The following is a 25,409-nucleotide window of genomic DNA, read 5'->3' on the forward strand; positions in this document are numbered from 1 at the left end:
TATTTACAATGGAAAAGTGGCAAAGATTGTGGAGCAACGTATCTCAGAATAATAAATTAAGACAATTAAAATTAACTTTCTCCATGGGAGTCATCTAATCAATACGACAAAAAAACTGAGGTAATATTGACTCGATTAAGAATTGGCCATACGAGATTGACCAATGGATTTTTAATGTGTACACCTCACGGCACTGTTCCCATGTGCAGTGAGTGTGATACTTTTTTTATCTATTAAACATATATTTTCGGTTTGTCGGGTTTTTAAGCGAGAAAGAGAGATATGTTTTGGTCGGAAAACGTTTTCTGACATTTTAACTGAATCAAGTAGTTTTTCTGTTTTTAGAATTTTAACTTTTAAAAGGAATACACGTTTAATTGATAGAATCTAAGTTTTTACCTAAGATTTTTATTTTATTACTAATGGCTTCTTTGGCCCCAGTGCCTGGGCTTTTGCCCTAAAACTCATACATCCATCCATCCTTTTAAATTACGTAATTTAATATGTAGTTAATTCTTTTTATCGCTTAGCTTTCATATATATATTTATTTATTCATTCATTCATTTTTTCACTTAGATTTAGTACTATATTTGAAGATAACTAGTTATATATGTATGTGTGTGGGTGTGTGTATGTATATTTATATATATGAATAACTTGATCACGAAGTATATAAAACGGGATGCTATGTATAAATAAAGGTTTTTTGCCACGAAAGACAAAATGAAAAAGCGAGATAGCCAAGTACTTTCGGTCCTGTTTGGACCCTTTACTGAGGCAAACTGATTTTACAGAGAACAACATAGTCAAAAGAAAGCTTAATATACAAACTGACACTACAAGATTAGCAAGCAATAATGGCGATTTTCACTCTACAGAAAGGAGGAGCCGCCTGAGGGTAGCCCCACCTTGAAGGATACACGCAGTAAACAAGTGATTCTCCCAGAAAACAGTACATTTTGAAAAAACACGGGAGCATATACAATTTAATATCATGAATTTTTACACAAATTTTCCCCAAAAAAATAATTATAATGAAAAGACGAAAGAAAATATATATATATATATCTAGCAAGAGTAGAGGGAGAGAAAATATCGAAACCAAGAGGAGGAGAGAGAGGAGAGAGAGAGAGAGAGAGAGAGAGAGTGAGAGAGAGAGAGAGAGACAGAGACAGAGACAGAGAGAGAGAGAGAAAAAGAAATAATAACTATATACATGTGGGACTAATTTATTAGTTGTTCATTTATTTTAAAGTCCTTCATAAACATCTTACAAATATATGGTACATTCCCAGACTAAGATTTAGGTTGTTTTTATTAGTGATTTGTATAATTGCCGATTCCAGTAAATTTCTTGAAACATAATCATTAGATCTAGCAATTACCAAGGTATCAGCAATTACCAAGGTATCACCCCAATTAATGCAATGAGATTTTTCACTCAGATGGATAAACAGTGCATTTGAAGTCTGGGCTGTTCTAACTGAGTACATATGCTGCTTTATACATACACATAAATTTTTACTTGACTGACCAACGTAAAACGATGGGCAATCCTTACAAGGAATTTTGTAAATGATGTTGTTATTTGTTACGGGACTATTCCTTAATTAGCAAGATCTTTAGAATGGTATTGTTATAAGAGAACACTACATTAACATTTAACGATTTAAATATTGATTTTATGGTTTCAAATCCACGAAAATAAGGTAAGCTAAGTACATTTTAAGGCATTTCTTTTTCATTAATAGCAACATATAAAACTTTTTGTGAGCTTTTTGATAACATAAATCAATTAAATGAGGTAGTAGCAGAGATCGTTTCCTATCTTTTTTATGTATTCTATTTCTTGGTCCAAATATTGTGGACTCGTGATACGCAAAGCGCGTAGGAACATAGAAGAAAAAATTGAAATTTTAATATAAGATGGTGGCCAGAATAAAAATGTACACATGTTAAATTATTTGTGGGTTTTCTATAAATACTGAATTTGCATTGGAAAGATTCTCTATGTATTAATACATCTAGGAAAGGGATGACATTGTTATTTTCAATTTCAACAGTGAATTTTATGGATGGCACTAAATTATTCAATTTAGACAGTAAATCATTTACATCGATACCACCAGGTAAGACTACTAAGATATCATCGACATATCGGTACCATTTTAAGGGGATAAGTGTGATATTCGGGAGGTGTTGTCTCTCAAAAAATTCCATATATAAGTTTGAAAGGAGAGGTGATAAAAGGTTACCCATGGCCATACCAAATATTTGTTGGTAATATTCTCCATTAAAAATAAATCTACAATCACACATACATAACCTAATTAAGGAAATTATGTGACTAACGGACATAGGCAATTCATGCAGTACAAGTTCATTACTTAAATATTCTAGCACAGTCAATAGGGACTTTTGTAAACAAAGAACATACATCGAAACTGACAAAAATATCGCTAGGGTTTGGTATATACAATGTTATTTAATTTTTCCACAAGATCAAGAGAATTCCGGATGTGTGAATTAGATACAGTTCCTAGTAGCGGGGATAACAGTTTAATAAGATATTTAGATAGTTTATAAGCAATTGATCCTACTGTACTAATAATTGGGCGCATAGGTTTGTTTTCCTTATGAGTTTTGACTAGGCCATATAAATAAGGTAATGAGGGACACTTTACAGTTAACTTACACAAAAGTTCTTTTTTATCTTTAAGAATTTGTTTGATATTGATATTAAAGTTTTTTATTACTTGGTGCAACGGATTTTTTGCGAGTTTTTTGTAAGTTATTTCATCCTCTAGTAAAGTATGCATGCGTGATATGTAGTCAGTTTTGTCAAGAACCACTAAACTATTGGATTTATCAGCCTTGGTAATGTGTAAGCTATTATCATTCTTCAATTCTTTTAAACTTTTTCTGTAGCGAGCGGGGAAGTTATTTTCATGGCTCGAAAATGGAGGAAAAGGAGAAATTTAAAGAACTGGAAAAAGCCCGACGTAACATTAACTACTCGATTCCCGCTGATTGGAAACACGCATTAAGGCAAGAAATATATGGAAAACTTCATAGAACTACAGACACTTTGATTAGAAAACTGGACAGAAAATTAAGCAACCTTATCAACGACAGTGATTGGACCAATAATGCTAGAAGTGATTGTGTGGTGAATTTATCGAGCAAACAAATAAGTGATAATGCAGTGCGCGCATTAGGCTTTGGGTTGTCTTTCTTCATTTGTAACAAACCCTCAGCTTTATCAATAGCGACATCTCTATATAAGTTTGAAAAATACTGTGACCTACCACAAAATCATTTAGACATTATCAAAGGCATGACATAGTGCTACGCATGCCTATCATGAAAATAACTTCCCCGCTCGCTACAGAAAAAGTTTAAAAGAATTGAAGAATGATAATAGCTTACACATTACCAAGGCTGATAAATCCAATAGTTTAGTGGTTCTTGACAAAACTGACTACATATCGCGCATGCATACTTTACTAGAGGATGAAATAACTTACAAAAAACTCGCAAAAAATCCGTTGCACCAAGTAATAAAAAACTTTAATATCAATATCAAACAAATTCTTAAAGATAAAAAGAACTTTTGTGTAAGTTAACTGTAAAGTGTCCCTCATTACCTTATTTATATGGCCTAGTCAAAACTCATAAGGAAAACAAACCTATGCGCCCAATTATTAGTACAGTAGGATCAATTGCTTATAAACTATCTAAATATCTTACTAAACTGTTATCCCCGCTACTAGGAACTGTATCTAATTCACACATCCGGAATTCTCTTGATCTTGTGGAAAAATTAAATAACATTTTATATACTAAACCCTAGCGATATTTTTGTCAGTTTCGATGTATGTTCTTTGTTTACAAAAGTCCCTATTGACTCTGTGCTAGAATATTTAAGTAATGAACTTGTACTGCATGAATTGCCTATGTCCATTAGTCACATAATTTCCTTAATTAAGTTATGTATTTGTGATTGCAGATTTATTTTTAATGGAGAATATTACCAACAAATATTTGGTATGGCCATGGGTAACCCTTTATCACCTCTCCTTTCAAACTTATATATGGAATTTTTTGAGAGACACCTCCCGAATATCACACTTATCCCCTTAAAATGGTACCGATATGTCGATGATATCTTAGTAGTCTTACCTGGTGGTATTGATGTAAATGATTTACTGTCTAAATTGAATAATTTAGTGCCATCCATAAAATTCACTGTTGAAATTGAAAATAACAATGTCATCCCTTTCCTAGATGTATTAATACATAGAGAATCTTTCCAATGCAAATTCAGTATTTATAGAAAAAAACCACACAAATAATTTAACATGTGTACATTTTTATTCTGGCCACCCCCCATCTTATATTACTTCAATTTTTTCTTCTATGTTCCTACGCGCTTTGCGTATTACGAGTCCACAATATCTGGACCAAGAAATAGAATACATAAAAAAGATAGGAAACGATCTCTGCTACCCACCTCATTTAATTGATTTATGTTATCAAAAACCTCACAAAAAGTTTTATAGTGTTGCTATTAATGAAAAAGAAATGCCTAAAAATGTACTTAGCTTACCTTATTTTCGTGGATTTGAAACCATAAAATCAATATTTAAATCGTTAAATGTTAATGTAGTGTTCTCTTATAACAATACCATTAAAAATATGCTAATTAAGAATAGTCCCGTAACAAATAACATCATCATTTACAAAATTCCTTGTAAGGATTGCCCATCGTTTTACGTTGGTCAGTCAAGTAAAAATTTATGTGTATGTATAAAGCAGCATATGTATTCAGTTAGAACAGCCCAGACTTCAAATGCACTGTTTATCCATCTGAGTGAAAAATCTCATTGTATTAATTGGGGTGATACCTCGGTAATTGCTAGATCTAATGATTGTTTCAAGAAATTTACTTGAATCGGCAATTATACAAATCACTAATAAAAAGCCTAAATCTTAGTCTGGGAATGTACCATTTGGACCCATATATTTGTAAGATGTTTATGAAGGACCTTAAAATAAATGAACAACTAATAAATTAGTCCCACATGTATAGTTATTTCTTTCTCTCTGTCTCTCTCTCTCGTTCGATATTTTCTCTCCCTCTTACTCTTGCTCGATACATATATATTTATATTGTCTTTCGTATTTTCATTAATAATAATTTTGGGGGGGAAAATTTGTGTAAAAATTCATGATATTAAATTGTATATGCTCCCGTGTTTTTTCAAAATGTACTGTTTTCTGGGAGACTCATGTTTACTGCGTGTATCCCTCAGGAGGCTCCTCCTTTCTGTAGAGTGAAAATCGCCCTTATTGCTTGCTAATCTTGTAGTGTCAGTTTGTATATTAAGCTTTCTTTTGACTATGTTGTTCTCTGTAAAATCAGTTTGCCTCAGTAAAGGGTCCGAACAGGACCGAAAGTACTTGGCTATCTCGCTTTTTCATTTTTTCCTTCGTGGCAAAAAACCTTTATTTATGTATAATTTTTTTTTAATAATTAAATTTGATAAATTTTATAATTCTATATCCCGATTTTTTCCGGGCCAGCCCTGTGAGTCAAGTTTGACTCATTGGGCTGGTAAAACTCCTTTCTTTAATAATCTAGGAATTTTACTTTAAATATTTTGAGGCTTGAGGTTAAATTTTCCTGATGTCCAGAGCTGTGCCCCATGAAGATTTGATTTTAACATCCCACAAGCGCAAGGTATGGCTGTATCAGGACCCTGGGCCGTATAAGTCCGGACAACCTATTTACCGTCAGAAAAATTTTGTCTAGTTGTCATAAAGTTCTTTGTTTTAAAATTTCCAATAAGTTCTACAGTGTTTACGTATTTGCTGATTACCGCATTCCAAATATAGATGATTCTATGCAATATGATTCTCTTGGCTTAGTCTCAGGATTCAAAGGCTTCATTCGTTATTCGTAGTCTTTAATGCAAACCACAGTAACTAAATGCAAATTCCACAGATCAACATGGCCGGTCTACTCTTGAGTTTTGTGTATATTCCGATTTTGTCCAGCTAATTGAGGAACATTGATTAACAGAGGGAAGGACAAAGGTATATTACAACCATCAGCTTGTCTAGACGGAATGTAATTTAATTTTGAAGCCGATAGTGGAGCCAAGATAAACTTCATTCTAAAGTAAGCAAAACATGGAAAAGCTAAGAAAGCTAAGATTCGATAAAGCATTTTATTTAATAATTGGCAATTAGGTATATAATCTGGGACTCTTCATAATGAATGCTGGCTTAAAAATTCTCATCGTAACAACACAATCAATGTCGCTGTATTAACGAAACAAAGATTAATCTTCAAGGGCGATATGCAATTCAAATAATGCAAACTGGTCTCACAAATTTTTAATCTAGAGTTCTGGGGTGCACTAAGCTTTCTAGTCCCCAATTCACTGCTTAGAAGTTAAAAGTAGTGCACCATCTCTATGTAGGTACCACAGCCGCGTAAGATGGTTCAATCAATTAATTGTGAACCATCATAACCCATAACTCTTAAGTTTGTGCTCACACACTTTTGTGTTTATAAATTATTAGGTAGTTTATCCAAGACAAATTTAATTACCTCTCTCATAGGATTGGTCTAAAAGCTTCAACATTTCTTACATTAGTATAGAACTCATCCCTTCTTGAACATTGTATAAGTAAACATCTTCCAATACTTGTACTGTTTAAGAAAAATCCAAACATTATTCATCTTACTATTCAATGAACCTGTTTGTTTGTTTGTATGGTGTTTTTACGTTGCATGGAACCAGTGGTTATTCAGCAACGGGACCAACGACTTTACGTGACTCAAACAAGTCGAGACCTAGGGTTATTCTTCCAGTTAATAAATGTTTGTTTGTACGGTGTTTTGACGTTTGATTTCAGTTGCTAAAATACTATAACAGTACTCTACAATGGACAAAGTATGGTTCCGGTAAGTAAGGGCAACCAGTTCAACTTGCAAATAAAGTTTCACAAAATTTCTTTTCTATGTAAGTATTAGTTTATCTTTAAAACTATTTTGACATTTGTGACCGCCTTTGACCTAGCTCCATAAATTATTATTTAATTGTTGTTTGATAACACTGTCCACTCAAAATTTACATAATTGTTCACTCCTTTTATTACAGTTGACATTGAAGTTTAATGGTTTTAGCCCTTCTTTGCAGTTTGGTAAGTACCGTCTTGTACTACTATACCTTGTAACCTGCGATCAACTTCCTTTTAGTAACATCACTCAAGATCAATTGAATTTTCCCTCCTCTTCTCTTAATCAATTCAACACCTTGCATTACATAATGGATATCTACTAGAGGATAATTAAAGTCACAAACTTCTTGTAAATAAGACATTGTAAATTTATTCACAATTACACAATTTACAGTGACCATTACGCAGCATTTGAATATTCTTCTGATATATCTGATGTGCTAGATAGTAATGTTAACCCAGGATCCGAGTAACCGCTTTCACATATTGTGGTGGTGCAGGTGTAGTGGGGTGGGCATTGGTGGGAGTGCAGGGGGAGGCTGACCTGCGGGGGCAGCTGGGGGTGAGTGGGCAACCAACGCTGGGAGACGATACAAGTTGGCCGCCCACGGGCAGCCCCCGGGGTGTTGCGAGCCCCTGCACGTCCACATTAGCACCTAACCCGCTGGGGGCAGCCGCCCAAATTGACCTCCTGAGGCAGCAATCACAGAGTGATGGCAGGATGACTGACCCCGCACCCGCACCACTCCTGCAGCTGATGTTGTTGCTTCACACTGTTAAACCAGAGGTATGCCTACACTTTAGCCTTTATTACAAAGCAATACACAGAGCAGGTATACATTAACTAAACACATTCAATTACATAAAATCAGGTATAGTCTAATTTCTTTAACACTTTTTAATAGGTTATAACTACACGGGGAGAGGATTGTGACGATAGAAGGGATCAGAGCAAAAGATAAATTCTTCTAGAAGAATTTTCCTTCTGTCTGAATTGGCTACCAGTTTAGGCTTGGTCTCTACGAGTCTGGGGTAGCGGGAGGCTGAAGACCTGGGAGGTCTTTTCACCACCTACTCCCTAGGAAGAGAATAGGGCACTGGAAGTTGGAGGGAAGCAGGCAGAGAAGTAATGGGGAAGGGAGTGGGGATAGTTTGGGGGGAAATGCTCCCTGGAGACTATTTGGGACTGAAGCGCAGCTAAACCAATCTGGTGTTCTAGGCGCACTACACAAGCCTCTAACATAAAACACAAGCTGGTGTTATGCCCTGGGGGCAGACTAAACAAGGGATTTGTACAGGCAAAGTAGAGGGACCACAGCGGTAGCCACCTAACTAAGGTGTGTGGTAAATGATGCTGATGTGGTTGAGGGTAACCATAGAAGGCCTCATAACCACAATCCAGTATTACCACAGCAATCATTTTGCAGGATGGCTGGCAGCACAGGAGGGGCCACGGGCTCCAGGGAGCAAGGGAAGCCCCGGCTCCCTCCTCCCAGCCACCAACTAGACTGACAACAGTGACTCACGGCACCAACCCTGCCACACCACCACCATCAGGTGCCATCCAACTCCTCTGGCCAAACTCATATAATTGGTGCGTTAAACTCACCGCTACGCCTATGCTCTCAGCCTAGGGACAATAATATTGGCACTTTCAACAAACTTTTTTCCCCACAAAGTTGTTCAGGCATCCTCATTCTACACATGAATAATCTATATAAAAAAAAATTAACAAAATCTTCCACATACCTGCATTCAATGATGTACATTATTTCTCCATTCGGTAACTCTTACATTCAACACAGCAAAGGCCTTCTTTACTGCTGTTCCAACAATGCACAGCTGGCCAACACAGCGTGCAATTATTTGAGAAACAGTGAGAGCAATGACCATAGTAAGAGATCTCCAAAAACATCACAATATGAGTATGGTTACCTTCAGCTATGGCGCTCACACTGATGCTCATATGGGGGGGAGGAGGAAGGTGGTCAAGTGCACCCTCTCCAATGTGCCAGCACCTCTCGCCTTCTTCTGCCAGCCAACACAACAGAGACCAAAATTAAAAGTGACAAACATCACCACCTAGATGACTTGCACAAGACTGATGTCATCCTCCTGACATGAACTAAGGAAAACCGGGCGATAACATTACTTCCTCTTAGAAATGAGAGGTTGAGAAGTGAGAGGTGCCAGCAGGTTAAACACAAGTTAAAAGTATACGTAAAGCTTCTGAAAATTATTTGGTAGTGGAACTGATCAGTAACTCAGTTATTATAGCACAATTTGGTGGGTTTCAACACATCCACAACTACAAATAATTGTCACCAGTCTACTTAGATGCACTTATTACTTAATAAATTAAAAAAGTACAAAATAAATTCAATCTAATTGAGATTTCTTCCACATAGTTAGATTCACAAAAGCAGATCTCTGGTGTTGACACAAGTAAAATAAATAGATAAAAACTCATCAAATGGCCATTTCTACAACAAACTGATAGGGGTGGCAGCATTGAGTCAAAACCTCATCCTGTCCCCTCTGACATAACTTATATAGGCTCATTTATAACATAATATACAGTATATATATATTATTATATTATATTATATATATTTATAAAATTAGCAAAAAATATGGACACCAAAAGCATGAGACAGAAGAACTTTTTTTTTTATTTTGTGAAATAATTCTAAAATAAGTTTCTTTTAATTTTGCACAACTGACAGTACTCTCCTAACTTTGAGGGTCTTGGGCAGTTGCTAAACTTGGTGAGCGGGGAAGGGGGGAAACAGGGTACATATGGGAGATCCAAGTGGGCCTTGGAAGAGGATAAAAGGGATAAAGTAGCCCACTTAACAGGCTTTTTTGTGGTCCATGGGGGCAAGATGACAAGGGTTCATGTGGCGCATTGTGGTGCTGCTGCAGAAAATACTACAGTAGTCCATTTCAAGGGGCTAAGGGCAGGTTGCCTGACGACCATACATCACATGCTAAGTAGTCTACATTTGGAACAATTTTGTCTTATGTTATAGGTATCCCAGTATAGCTTTCAAATAAAAATATAAAAGGAATAACAATCTCTACAATTATAATTACAATAAAATTTCCTCTAAAGCAACGATTTCAGTCAGGAAGTATCAGTATAAGGGGGCTTGACCATGGAGTACTGTGAAGCAGTCAGTACTCCCTGGTTAAGAAAGTTAGAGAAAGATTTTGTGCTCTATTTCCAATACCTAAACTCAAATATAATGGCTTTTAAGCCATCAGTGGAGAACTATTAGGTAAAAGTGGTAGTCAAAAATGGGAGCATCAGAAGAAAATAAATATCATCATCTTATGGACTGGGAACACCATACCATTAATGTGCGTACAATCTTATTGTAGCATTCATTAAAATAAAAAAACTAAGGACTGAACAGAAAACTGGTTTAAGAAGTTTTTTGTGCCACGCATAAAGCACAGGTGAAGCTTGAATGACTAGGGGGGGAAGTGCCAGGGGAGTGACAACCCTCCACTGAGGAGACTAGACGGGGAAGGTTAAACCATCCTCCCAGTGCTACCACCCCAAACCACCCAGCCCTCCTGTTTGACTCGCTCAAATGGAGCGATTCTGTTGCCGCCCACTGTACCCACACATACTGGCCATCACAATAACTCATATTGTCGTAGATGCATCCTTTGTATGATGTCACGGCAGTCGTTGAACACTCGTCGGATGTTTTCGGTATCGACGGCACATGTAAAATGAGGGTAGCAGTAGTGCTTGCCATCACCACTAGCTGTGCTTATCCTCTGTAAAGAACAATGGAAAAAATATACTGAACATTGTTACCAAAGTTAATTCATTAAGAGGCAAAAGATGGGGCAATGTATTTTTTATTTTCAAAACTTTTCACTCTTCAGATAAGGGAAAGACGACAGAATGCACATCCTATTTGCATGCTTAAAAAAAAAAACATCCTGCAGTAATCCATAACTACTAAGCAAATGCTCAATAAACAAAGCTTTCATAGAAAAAACCAATGAACCCTGCAACACACTCCCACTCCATTGTACTGTTTACTTAAAGACAACCTAACAGCTATGTGTAATTTGAAATCCCCTTCAAATAATTAAAGGTTTGGAAGCACACAATAATGAACAAGACCTGTTTTTCAGTAGCTATTAAAAAAAATGCAGTCTTTAAGGAATTACAAAAATATATGACAAATGTGAATAGTAGTAGTATATCTTAGTTTTACCAGACCACTAAGCTGATTAACAGCTCTCCTAGGGCTGGTCCGAAGGATTAGATATTTTTACGTGGCTAGGAACCAATTAGTCGCCTAGCAATAGGACCTACAGCTTATTGTGGAATCCGAACCACATTATATCAAGAAATGAATTTCTATCACCAGAAATAAATTCCTCTGATTCCGCGTTGGCTGAGCCGAGAATCGAACTTCAGACCACCGGATTGGTAGCCAAGTGCAAAAACCACTCGACCAACGAGGAACTCGATGACAAGTGTGAAAGAGTACTACATATTTCATTTCCTGTCAATATGGTAATACTATAAGACACTATTACTGTTAATATGGCAGAAAACAAGACAACCCACACGCAAACAGTATTACAGAAGGAAATACAAGAAAAAATAATAATGTATAATAATAACAAAACAAAAAAACTATACCCCATTCTTCTGATTACCATGTTCCTTTCTTATAACTTTCAACTAACTCTGCCTTCTTCCCTTTTCCTAACCTTTTTTTCTAAATTTTATTCCTCACCAGTAAGGCCAAATATATTTACCATGATTGACAAGATCAATATTATTTCCCCATTTGGGCTGGCCAAAACTGTAAATCATAGTAGATGCAAGGGTGGATAGCATTATTACCCTTACAAGAAATATCTTTTTGAAAATAAACATTTACAATCACATATTGTACATTATAAAAGTCAGCACTATAATGAGAATTTTCCAGGATGGAAAACTAGTTTAGTTGAAAAAAAGTTTTTGGTCTTTAAGGACTTACTAGAAATTCGTCCCTGATGAAGTACTTTGCGCGAACCACCTCCGGATCTTCCCCAGGTTCAACAGTAGCGTCTACTGGGGTTTGATACCGGGCAAAATCAGGAAAATAATCTTCTAGTTTGCTCTTGCCTGCCTTGATTTTTTCAGCGAGGAGATCTTGTTTGTTCAAAAACAAGATAACACTTATTGTGCGTAACCACCTGCCAAGAAATTTACATATTAGCTCTACATGAAGCATACACAAAATCCATGAACCTTGGAATGACTATTATTATCAGGGATTAGTTTACCCAGACCTCTGAGCCTAATAAAGGCTCTTCTCAATATGTGTGTTGGTTGGTTTTATACTTTTAGGTGTAACACCAAGCACTGAAGTAAGGAACTTTGCCACTCAATATATGTGTGGCAAAGTTCCTTATTTCAAGCATAAGCAAGAAAAAAATTCTATAAAAAAATTATAAAAAACTAAACCTAAAAGCACATGGAGTAGTTTCAAGATTTGAAAACTGCTATTTGAAGAAGCCTCATGCAATCAAGGCCTGTTCGTATCTCCTGACATAGTCAATATCAAAATTAACACTTGAAGCTAAGGCAACGTGAGGTAGCCCAATTTGTAGTTTAAATGTTAATTCTCAGCGGCAGAAAAAAGCTGCAGAAGTAGTCCTCTCTTACCTATGAAAATAGTACTTGATATTTTTAATCATGATTATACAATTGGCAACAAAAGTTAAACACTGACAATCTAATAAGCAGGGTTTACTAAGTAAAATTTCCTACTACAGAATGAGAATCCACTATCAAAATTCCAAAAGCTGAAGACCTTATGTTACACAAAGTTTTAATTATTTTATTTGGAGTTTTGATAAAGACAATATCACTTGATAAAAAGAAAAATTACCACCACCTACATGTCATGAAAATCTTTACTCATTTAGTATTTTGCCTGAGAATATATTTGATTTGCAAGTTGGAAATGATTGTGATAAGTGCTTGGAATGTCAGTAAAGAGCTTTTATAAATACTGTACTCTTGTCATCTGAAATACTTATGAAAAACACAAAAATTCATTTTGAAAAATTAAGAAATTTGCAAAATGTTTTAAGGATTACATGCCTACTGCTCCTGATAAAAGTTTTTTTTATTATTGACATGGATCAAGAAAAACTTTGGCAACTATAACATCCTCTGGGGTGAAAGTAATATTCTGCTTCATGTAGAACAGGGTGGGACTAAGAAATCTGTAAACTGAATATATCTGGGAATCAATATTATTCATGATTTAACAAACAAAATTTTGTATTAACAAACAAACATGGCTGAAACCAAGTAAAATCTTTTGAATGGCTGTAACTCAAAACAAATGGCCTTTGAAACCTATTTCCTATTTTCTTTCCATTTTCAATAATATTCCAGATTAATTTTATTGATAAAAAGCATTAAGTATAGATTTTCTAAATTTTCACCTTTTAAAGTCAAATGATTTTGAGGCTAAATATGTGTATTATTTGTGAAATCCTTAACAGCCGGTATAAATTTCTGAGTTATTCCCCACCCAACAAAATACCACTGACAGAATGTCTCCTTGATAGTGTTGTTGTGATGTACTGTATAGTATTAGGTAAAACTTTCAGCCTAGTATTTTGAATACATTTTGTAGACAATGAACAACTAATACACAGTTTCTGCAAATAGTACTGAAATGGACAAAAATTAGTTCAAGTAAAAAGTCACTCAGAAATTGTAGGATTAAATGAGAGTAATTTGTTTTTACATTACTGCTTTCAACACGTCTTGCAGAGGCATGCTTCTACTTATGAATATATTCCTTTTCTCAAATCTTTTAGCCTTGAGTCTGGTGGACCTCATTTCCTGATATTTATCAACTTTTTGATCATGCATGCTTATGTTCATAGGAGGTTGCTTATTTCCTATCATGCTACTGCAATAAATTTTACAGGAAATCACTCATTTGGCTTGACTAGGGATAAGTAATTACACCTGGCAAGTAACCACAACAAAAACACCTAGCTGTCCACAAAATTCAGTGATGGAAAATGAACCTGATACTACAAGATCTACCCAGCCCAGTGTATCTAATAATTTTGGCCATGTCCAAGACCCAATAGTTAGGCATTGGATATTGTACCTTTATAGGTCATTGATAGATGAAAAAATGCCTCTCTAATTGGAGTTTTGTGAAATGAAGATGGTGATTTTGCAGTAAATATGATGAAACTAATGACTTATTGAAGGGTTAGATAGGTTGGATTTATAATACAACATATAAGCAAGAATAATACAGTAATCTTAAAGCGATGGAAGTATTCATAATGAACCATTAGTGACTGGAGACAAAGCAGACGCTCATTGAGAGAGGTATTTTTCCCGAGGTGGTAGGCACTTGAGGTCACACTGTAGTGGTTGAGCTAATGGTTGACTGATGGAAGGAATTACATACCAAATTATTGTTTTTACTGGGAAGGCAGGCTTGACAATTTTGGACTAGTGATGAGAGAGAGGAATAGAATTATTTTTGGTTTTTTAGAGGTGATGAAAGTCTAAATCATAGTTAATGAAAACAAACATTACAAAGGACAGCATGTTCTTGGTTGAATTAGAGAGGATACACTTAGTCCTGAAGGAATGATAAACTTACTTACAATCCCACTACTAATGCTTTTTTGTATCAAAACATGTGAAGAGATCACAGCTCTACTGTTATGTATCTTCATACTCCAGTATTTCCAAAACATACCCTATGATCAGTACCAGGCCCCGGTAATTCTTTTATGTTTTAATGATATGTATTAACTTGAAACTTAATTCTTTCATAGGACAGCTTTTGGAATATAAAAGAACAAGAAACATGGGAAAATTTTTTACAGGATCTTCTAATCTCTTCTGTGGATGTTGTGAAAGCCTTATTCAAAAATCCCTTATTTTAAAAAAGGCACCAGTTTTGTATAAAAAATTACATTATCTGTGACTGTTCATCCAAGATGTAATGGATGTTCTCTATCTCACAATTAATAGATGTTTTCCTGCAAATAAGAATTCATAGATGTTTTCCTACAAATAACCTCAAGGTCACTCTTGAATAGCCATGAAGTACTGCTGAACCTTTGTTTTTTGGGAGGCTTATGTTCTGTACATAAACAATTACAACTTGATGGATGGGAATTTCTACATCACAACACCAGGGGCGTCAGTACCCATCTTTCCCTTCAGCATAAAGACAGGAAACTCCAAGGGCACTATTTTATTAATTATGTTAAACAGAAAAGATTTTGCCTTTATAACAATACATATTGACCAATTACTTCTCATCGGAAGAAGCAACAATACACAAGGGACCCTAATTACAAAGCTGTAAGTTATGTAAAAAACTTTAGGTTATATGCAAAAAGAAAAATAAAGGGGTACAAACAGGCACTGATCCACTTAATGGTTATTATTTACAAGCTGAATGCTAGTATAAGAATAAACAGCTGAATGCTAGAATAAGAATAAACAGAAAAGTAGTTGTCCCAGCAAAATTTCTCTATGATATATGGGTCAGAAACAACTACTACACACACATGGTTTTCAACCTGAAAGGGGTAGTGTAAATGTGCTTTAAGAGCAAGTTGAGAATATTGCAAAGAAATGGGAACAGATAATAAAGTAGTGTCAACCCAGGTACCAAGGTTTAGAGGTGGCCCTAAGCCCGGAATGTATTTTAGTATACTTAAAATTTGCATTGTTGTGTATACTATGGGTTATTTCGCCGAAATTGTGAAGTCAGGAAAAATAACTAATATTTATATTTATGCACATTATTCATTAGTAACTAAGAACTACAGTTCCAATTTAAAAAACAAAACATAGGGACATGGCCCCAATGCATATACGTATTTCCAAAATTTCAATTACAAGGTCTAAGAGTAAAAGAATTAATCACCAATTTGCACCTTTTTTTATATATGGACTGGCCCTAAGTATATCACTTATTATGGAGCATATTTTCTCTTGGACAATGTTGTGTTTTTCATGATTTCATGAATTAACCATAAGTGTAACCTATGTATACTCTGTAATTGGGTGAGAAATGTGGTGTAACCAGGGTGGGGGGAAAAGAAAGTGTAAAGCATCTAATGGTTTGTTTGTTTGTTTGTTTGTATGGTGTTTTTACGTTGCATGGGAACCAGTAGTTATTCAGCAGAAATACACATCTCTCACTCCTCAATGGAATGGCCGAGAATCGAACCCGCGACCACCGAGATGGGACGCCAACACCATACCAACCACGCCACTGAGGCGCTCAAAACATCTAATGGGGTGTAGGACATCTGGGGGAAATAGTAAACAGTACATAGCCTACTTTGACTTTAAGTCTTCATAAAATTATTTCTGTATGAATTAATTTTCTCCGGCAATAATGGTTATTTTACAGTTCAACTGCACCTAGTGTTATGTATAGTATTATATACCTTGTGTAAGACATGACATGTAGAAGATAAAGCAACATGTAAGGGTGATTATCTTCAAAGGCCCTTTTCTAAGAACTATTTTTACTGCATGTGCAATTTCCCATGGAAGTCTTACTACCAAATTCCAACACTTCTAGTCCACAGCATTTTGGATAAGGATTCTCAGCTTACATGAACTTCACATCACACTTATTCAGAGCTTTTACCTCTGCAGATTTTTCTTAACACCACCACTTGCCTGGATGATTTTAAGAAAAATCAACACCAACACAACGAGTCTGCTGGAGCAGGCTAAACCCAAAACTTTACTCTTTCATATCTCAAAAAAAAAAAAAAAAAAAAAACACACACACACACACACACACACACACACACACACATTTCTTTCAAATTAACATGAGGAAATAATTTAGAATATAAAAGCTAACCATTCTCAAATATATACATAACATTAATGAAGTAAATGTACATTGAACATAACTTAGTAAAGGCAATATAATTAAATTTATTTTTAAGATGATTATTGCATGCAGGTACAATCTGAAATTTATACCTACAAATATTACAATATGAATGCCGGAGAAAATTATACTTTCCCAATTCCTTAAATATAAAAATTTTCACTCTTAAATATAGCATAACGACTAAATGGACAATTTAAGTTAAAACCAGGTCTATTATGCTAGATTCACAGAACTATGTATGTCAAATACATTCTACATAAAAAATTTTATATAGCAATTGGTATGGTGGGTATTGCTTACACACGTAGCAAGCCAAGTAGCCCAACTTATGGAAAAATTAAGGATGTGCATACTCTTCATGAGTGAAAATTACAATACCACAGTTACATACTACTCATGAAGAAAAGCATTTTATCTCAACTTTACTTATAGCTTTTTACAAGAACTGTACTACGCAATTCCAATGTAAATCACAATATCAAATAGCTTGTGGCTTTATCATATTCATTAATTTGTAGTTGTCATTTTGATATCAGCCTACTCAATTAAATCAACAGAACCTACAGAGGAGGCATGACTTTCTTCTGAACAAGTTTTGCACTTTTGCTTCGGATAAATAGGACTCCCAACTTTTTTGAAAAATACTATATAGTGCCTGAGCATCTGATGGGCTCTTACCTATTATTCCATATACTTTTAAAGAGATCTAGTGACTCTCGTAGCCGGTTTTGACTGGGATCTTCCCTTAGGACCATGTTATAAGATGAGCAGGCAGTCACAAATATGATGGCTGTTACGTCATTGAAGCACTGAATCCATTTTCGCCTCTCATCTCTCTGGCCACCCACATCAAACATGCTGAGGATATGAAAAGATCATTAATACTCTCTGAAGACAGAGATAACTATCTAATTGAAGACAGAGGTAACTACAGTATCTTATCTACTGTAGAATATAAGACGAGAGAGAAAGAGTCCCACTTATGCTAGTTATAGCTTAGAAATGCTTTATCTAAACCCTCACTTGCAAATGTGAACATATGAACTGGTCACAAACTTGTTTATTGAGGCCACCAGTTATGCTGCTAGCCCTTATGGGTTTCTCAATAATTGACATTTGACATTGGTACACTGAATTAAATTTAACAACTATGTGGGAAGAGACTAAAGTGACCATATGTGAAGTTCAAGTCATACACCAATGCAGCTGGGGCTGTACAGGTGTTACAAAGAACCTTTAGTATTCTAGGATGCACTGAGAACGGCACATCATAAGCATACACCCTGTGGGGTATTATTAGAAGTGATAAGACAATTCCTTAATACAGCAAGATCACATGACAAGCAAACTTTATGCATCCACTTTAGAAATTATTTGCCATCACCTGTTTTAGCCTTAATGGCTACCAAATCAATGAACCTCCCTTATGAGTAAAAAAAAAATAAAAAAAACTTTGTGAATAACTAAAAAAGAAACTTAAGTGATGAATAACTCTTCCTTTTAATACTCTAGATGGCATAAATAAATGTGTTAGTCTCATTTGCAGACAACATTTACTGCATATAAGTTTCTTTGCAATTCACTTAAGCATGATTGGCGAGTGGAGATGAAATTGAAAATAATAATTATGAAGACTTGATGGATACTACAAGTGCAGTACTAAAATCTACATGCCATTATATGGTGAAGAGAGCTCACATTTTATTAACTCCCTCTTTGATCTGTAGTTTTGCCGCAGACTTTTCTTTCTGTTGCGCGAGTCATTCGCATTTACTACTAATTATACCATTTATGACAAATGTTTGTACTTGGTATGTTTACTCTGCAATACAACCACTTTTCCTGTTGTGGTCAAAACAATGCTGGTATAGCTTAAGATATTGTCTGGCATATATTTTGACTCTTGGAGTTATGGAACAGGCCAACTCCCACATTTACTGGAAAATATTACAAATTTTCAATCAGTGTATTACCTGTAAGTACGTATTTGGTATCAAAGGAATAGGTACCTAGTTTAAAACTTGATAACTTTAAAATGATAGATGAAGCTTGCAAATCATGAACTGCACAAAACACTCTAAACAAATAACTTGAACTTCTACATCATGTACATTTGTTACTATTTCATGTCTGTCCTAATGTTGATCAAACAATAATTAACTATGAAAAATAACTCTAGGCAGCCACACTCAAGTCTTCACATACTTTGTTAAGGTGTTATTAACTGCTAAAACAAAAGTGCATTACTATGAAACACAAGAGCATAAAAATTTTGCAAAATAACGCCAAAATGTTAAAACAAAAAAGATACAAGGATTGACACCGATACAATAAACTTACTGGAAATTGACTTTGTCTACTTGAAATCTGGTTTCGAATATGCCTAAAGTGAGGACTCGACATCGTAGTATGTCTTGCTCAGTTGGAGTGTAATCTGGTTGCCTCACTATGTGGACACGGTCAAGGAAACTGAAAGATAAGACAAAGAAACTGATATTTTCCATCAAATCAATCATTACACCTCAGTTGAACTCGGCCCTATTTCTTCTTTGATCATAGCAGTTTACTTTTTGGCTTTGCACAAGGATATTAATCTACTCCCTCCCCAACACATTGTTAGCTTCAAGATATGAGGTTAGGCTAACATAAACCCCAGCAAAATCTAATATCAAATTTAGGTGAAAAATTCAAGAAAACAGAATATAATATCAAATTTATGTCAGAGACCAAGTGCTGGGACCAATGAGGTCACTCAGTGCTGAAATGTAAACTGATAGTAAAAAGGTTTTAAAAGTGTAACTAGGGAAAAACCTCACAATTGCACTATGAAACTGCTGTTAGGAGAAAGTGGAAAAGTAAGATGGAATAAAGCGAATATAAACGAAGATACAGTTAAAGGAATGAAAGGAGCTGCACCTAGGGATTGAAGGGATGCTGCAGAGAACCTTAAATAATGCCTACAGAGCACCACAAACAGTGTGCTGATAGTTCTAACCCCTATGGGGTACCTTAAGCTTAAGTGGAAAAACTTGGGTCAAGGTCTAAATATCTGACCTGAAGCTGAAACAACAAATGATGTAAAAAAAAATAATAATAATTTTCTGCATGAAATATGAAATGTGTAAATTGATCACAGTACACTTTTGTAACTGTTGTGTCTTATTAATAGACTGGTACACCCCAGCACACCAAAACCCTTATAATTTGTCAATGACGACTGAAAACCTCGAAAAAGGTACAAAAACAATTAGTAATCTGGTTCCATAAACTTTAGCTTTGCAAGCTATTACATTCATCATGGTCTTGTCTGTTCAACATGCATATTTCAGAAAATATCTCCATGACTTATATTGAGTGTAAAAGAAATTTAGAGTTTATCCAATTGCTTCAGGTTCTACGAACCTGTCATTTGAAAGATTTTTTTTTTATGTATTACTAACTAAAGTAATAAACTGTGCAACTGCAACATCAAAGATCTCACAGTCTTAATTAATCTGAAAAATGTTTGAATTTCAAAGAAAACATTGATTTTTTTTTAAAATCTATTAAAGAGTCTAATCTCAAATGTCAAAGAACTCCCAAAGAATAAAACACAGAAGACAGATGTTTCTTTGATCTTTTTCCACTCCATTTCAATCTCAACTTACAAGCAATTTTGATAGTCTTGAAATACTTCTGAAATATTCTGAACTACAGTGTAGACTTTAAAAAAAATTAAAAAATTTGATATATGAGAGCCGAGAGAGAGAGAGAGAACAACGGTAGAGAAGAGAGAGAGAGAGACGAGAGAGAGGAGAGAGAGAGAGAGAGCGAGAGAGAGAGACCGAGAGAGGAGGACAGACGACAGAGAGACGAGCAGAGAGAGAAATTATCCATCACCATCATTGTCCAAATCACATTAATAATATTGGCAAAGTTTTTTGTCAAATATAATATACATATTCAACATAACTTACTTTCCAATAATTACACTGGATTCCCATTTAACTTATTGCAATTTGTATAGTATATCTCTTAAGGACCAAAATTTCTCAAGAGCTCACTTATTTAAAAACTGATGAGAATAATACCAAATAATAAAATAACCTTTATCCAAAACCATCTGACCTGTAAATTACTTCCTTACACCTATAACAATGGATTACTTCCTTTCGTTACCGAAACAGAGCATATCAACACTAAACTAAAAAGAAATCCAATAAATGACATACTGAGCAAACAAGAGTAACTACCCAATGAGTCACATGGAATCAACCAAGGCCATGGCCATTAGTTGAACAAGTGTACATAAGCAATACTAAAAATAGATACAGGTGCTGAACTAAAAATACTGTACAACACCCAAACCACCTGCACATGGCCCCATCTATTTGCTATCTGAGGGTATATAAAGGTGAGCATGTACCTGTATACTATACTATACATCACAAAAACACACACACACACATATATCAATTTGGACTTTTCTGGTAAATAACATTTCTCTTGTCATTTGATTTTATATGTGATCTTTTCCTCTGACTTGCCCTATTCACTTCTATAAGTCAAAAATACTCTAACTTCGGCATCGGCAAAATAAAAAATACCTAGTTACAAACTAAATCATTCAACATTCAAGGCTAACATCCAGATACACACATTTCAATTCATAAAAGGATGTCATGACAACTTGACAAAAATAAGCAACTTTGAGTGTAAAGTTCTTGTTACCAAAGCAGCACCATTAATCAATTTTAAGAGAGGGAGGGAGGCTCTATAGACTATCTCTTGAAGAACATAGACCTTCCACTGCACATATATGTCTATAGCACTGGACCTCACTGAAAATGATTGGTTCCAATGAATACACAACTATCAACTTGCTTGTACCTATAGTTTTTAAAATCTGCAAGTTGTGTGGTTAACACCATTAAAAAACCAGAAAGAACTATCATCTTCTACCATCACCATATTTATGAGGAGAAAGGTGTACATAAAAAAAGCCCACTAAATATCTATGTGGCAGTTATGGGGCTACCATCCTCATTTCAAAATGTTGTGCTAACTCCTCTTAACATAATTAGTCCATTTCCCTTACACATACAAAAATTTCCATATTAATAATATTCAAAACACACTTAACAAACCATTTAATGTATGGCACACCCGGCACGCTGCCCACCATACACACACACACGAACACTTGTCAATGCTTTACAGCTTGAAACAACAGAAGATGACGAGTCAGATTATCAATCACCAATGATGGCGTTCAAAACATCCAATATAAAATAACTTACAATGTGAACTCAAATCACAATTCTTAAAGTACTCCTGTCAACATCAATCCAGAGGAACAAACTGGTTAAATACATTTAATAACAAGGTGCTGATGTAGATCATTAATGTCAGGGTCCAAAAGCAAAATCTTAGAATTCCAAAACTTTAAGAGCTGACATTCCAACTCTTTAAATTCATCCAAGTTCTGAAAATATTAAGCTTAATTTTGCAATGTAAATGAAGAGCCTTTTTAAACCAAATAAAATGGATAGTTTTAAAATAATCCACTGAACACTGAAGCTAACTGATATTCTGTAATACATAATTAATTTCTTCAAAAGAATCTGTATTCATGAAACCTAAGTTTGTACACCATTCAACACCCAACCTTACATTCAGTTTGTTAAAAAATACACATATACTAAATGATGCTGATAACCATGATGTAATACCAAGACATGGGGGCAGTGGGGGGGGATGAGAAGATAGCTGTGGTGGGTTTTATGCAGCAGGAAGAAAGGGGAAGGGATGGGACTGGGGGGGGGGGGGACTTTTTTTTTTTTTTTTTTCTATTTTTGCTATGAAGAGATCTGGATGTAATTAATTTACATGAATTGTTGCACAGGAACCATGTCATATTTTAATCTGATAATACGTTTACACACATGAGAGAGAGAGAGAGAGAGAGAGAATTTTCAAGACCACATTACAAACAAAGCAACCCATACTGGTTCATCATCACTATCTCGCTGCATATCTCACTGCAGGTCTACAATGCCAGAATATTAAGTTAATTAAACATGTATTATCTGGATGATACAAGAACGCATTTCTGGGAGCCGGTTTCTATCGGAAACAATGAGAGAGAGAGAGAGAGAGAGAGAGATCTGTTAAAATCTCTGGGGAAAAATGACAACTTTTCACCCAAGAAACGTGAAGTAGATTTCTTGTGACTGTAAAAGAGTAACAAACTTAACAATAATTTCTTTTTGCCGTATGGATAGGCTAGATGTACAACACAATTAACGCTTTACATTACAAGCACAAAAGCGTATTTGCTAAAATTTAAAACATTTTTAATTCTTTCAATATGGATAATTCCCCTTTTTTTGTAGATTAATCAGTTTGCAACATACGCCATTGGGTTTAGGCACATAATAATAACGTCAATAATACATTAAAACATTGTGACAAATACATAAACACACACGAGAGAGAGAGAGAGAGAGAGAGAGAGAGAGAGAGAGAGAGAGAGAGAGAGAGAGAGAGAGAGAGAGAGAGTGTCTTATCGTTCTGCCTTGACTGCTGCTTTATCCACCCTTAAAACCTCTTCTTCCTTGACCGGCCCTCCAAGCGTCAGTAGATTTAACAAGAAACCCCTTCACGATCTCCCGACGCCTTGCACGTGCACAAAGAAGAGGCGATTGTAAGCGCTGCCCTCCATTACTCCCGGGCCCCCTTTCCCTTCATCAAATGAGAGCGCGCGCGCACGTATATACAACACATTCAAGCTCAGTGGAGTGCACTGGAATTCCACTAACATACAGAGAAACATTTGGTAAACACGACAAATGGCGACGCGTCACAGAGTAATACATTGACGCAGTCACAAAGTTACTTTTACTCTATTTTTTATGCTCTGTTGGTCGTTCAAACGGAGTATTCACTGAATTGACTGTTCCACAAAAGCCGATGCGTTTTCGCTTAGATGTGTTCACCCTAACAACTTCTCCATCCCAGACGTTACTAGAAAACCAAAGACCAGCCAATGTCATATACTTATTACGTAACCCACGAATCAAGGATGGAACCCGTGTCAAAGAAACAATATTTAATTACACGGCCTGACAGCAGATTCTCTCTCACTCAGACACACACGGAGGCATAAGCAGACCATCGCTTTAGAGCAGATTTGCTGCGCTAAAAATGACTTAGAAACATATAAATAGCATCATAAACCACTGGGCACCGAAAACTTCCTTCTGCCCATTTCAGGGTATTTCCATCAACTAGGTGTTGTTATTTAGTTACACGGAAGCAAATCTAGTTTCACAACACATTTATATCATCATTCTAACATTTAAATGATCAATAAAAAAAATAGCGATACAAGACCATGCCCATCCACTCCTTACATGCATTCTTGACAGGATACGGCATATCTAGTCTAGCGCCCCAGCGGAAGAGTCGACCGTCCAGAGAGACCTCCTATACACATCAACATCAACGGCAATGCTAAGGCAATAACAACAATACTATCTTTGATGCTCCTCATACTTCACTCATCAACGACTGAAATTTATATAAAAAAAAAACATTTGAGTGTACAGGAACTGACAGCAATGCAGACCTTGGAGTGACAGACATCTCACTGTCGTTTGTGTTTCTATAGTAGATTCACATCAACCGTGCATTTGACGTCTAGGCCAGTCCCTTACGACGCTCCTGATTGGCTGCTGATAAGCACATCACAGGGATGGAAACTCAGTCTCTCGAGAGAGTTCACATAGCCCGGAGGTATGTTCCACCTCTCCTGAATGACGTATACCTCAGGAGAGATGGAACATAAATCCTGCCTAAGTGAACTCTCTCTCGAGAGTTTCCAGCCTTGTCATTGGCTTATCAACAACCAATCAGGAGCGTCGTAAGGGACTGAGCCTAGACATCAAATGCACGGCTGAAGTGAATCTACTATAGCTACATTGATCTCGTTACGGCAACAGTTCAAATTCAGTTACTTAAATACAATCTCTAACTACCTGTAAAAAAATTCCCTAAGATAAACTTTATTATAATGCACTCCCCTTAAGTGGTTTAATTAAAACGGTCAAATTTGACGGAGAACAAGTATAAATACACAATATGTTCACACTTATCGCTATGACTTAAACAAAATTATCAGTAAGAATAGCGAGCATTATCAATTTCTTCTAATCCCCGGTTTATTTTGCAGTTATGGTATAAACGCTGACTGCGCATTTCAAGTTCAAGAAACCACACCATCATCCATTTCATCTTGAACGTAAACGTGGTCTCGTACGATAATCTCGTGTATATTTCTTTTCACAACGCACAACCCACCAAAACATGTAACATTTTTCTTTTCGTTACTTTTAAACAAACAAAGTTGAAACTGAATAGGGGAATACTACTTCTACGTAAGT

General features: G+C 35.6%; 1 protein-coding gene across 1 annotated transcript in view; it reads right to left on the minus strand.

Annotated features, from left to right (window-relative positions):
• Window positions 1-7,376: 7,376 nt before the first annotated feature.
• The window catches only part of LOC135197216 (guanine nucleotide-binding protein G(s) subunit alpha), an 88,420-nt gene continuing 70,387 nt past the window's right edge, over window positions 7,377-25,409 (minus strand). Inside the window, exons 5-8 of the mRNA XM_064224271.1 lie at window positions 19,327-19,455; window positions 17,665-17,844; window positions 12,055-12,253; window positions 7,377-10,825 (exon numbers count right to left, since the gene is read on the minus strand). Of these exons, the coding sequence (XP_064080341.1) occupies window positions 10,679-10,825; window positions 12,055-12,253; window positions 17,665-17,844; window positions 19,327-19,455 (655 nt within the window). The 3' untranslated portion in view covers window positions 7,377-10,678. The remainder of the gene's footprint in view (window positions 10,826-12,054; window positions 12,254-17,664; window positions 17,845-19,326; window positions 19,456-25,409) is intronic.

The sequence above is a fragment of the Macrobrachium nipponense genome, chromosome 18 (genome assembly GCF_015104395.2).
Source record: "Macrobrachium nipponense isolate FS-2020 chromosome 18, ASM1510439v2, whole genome shotgun sequence".
Taxonomy (NCBI): Eukaryota; Metazoa; Arthropoda; class Malacostraca; order Decapoda; family Palaemonidae; genus Macrobrachium; species Macrobrachium nipponense.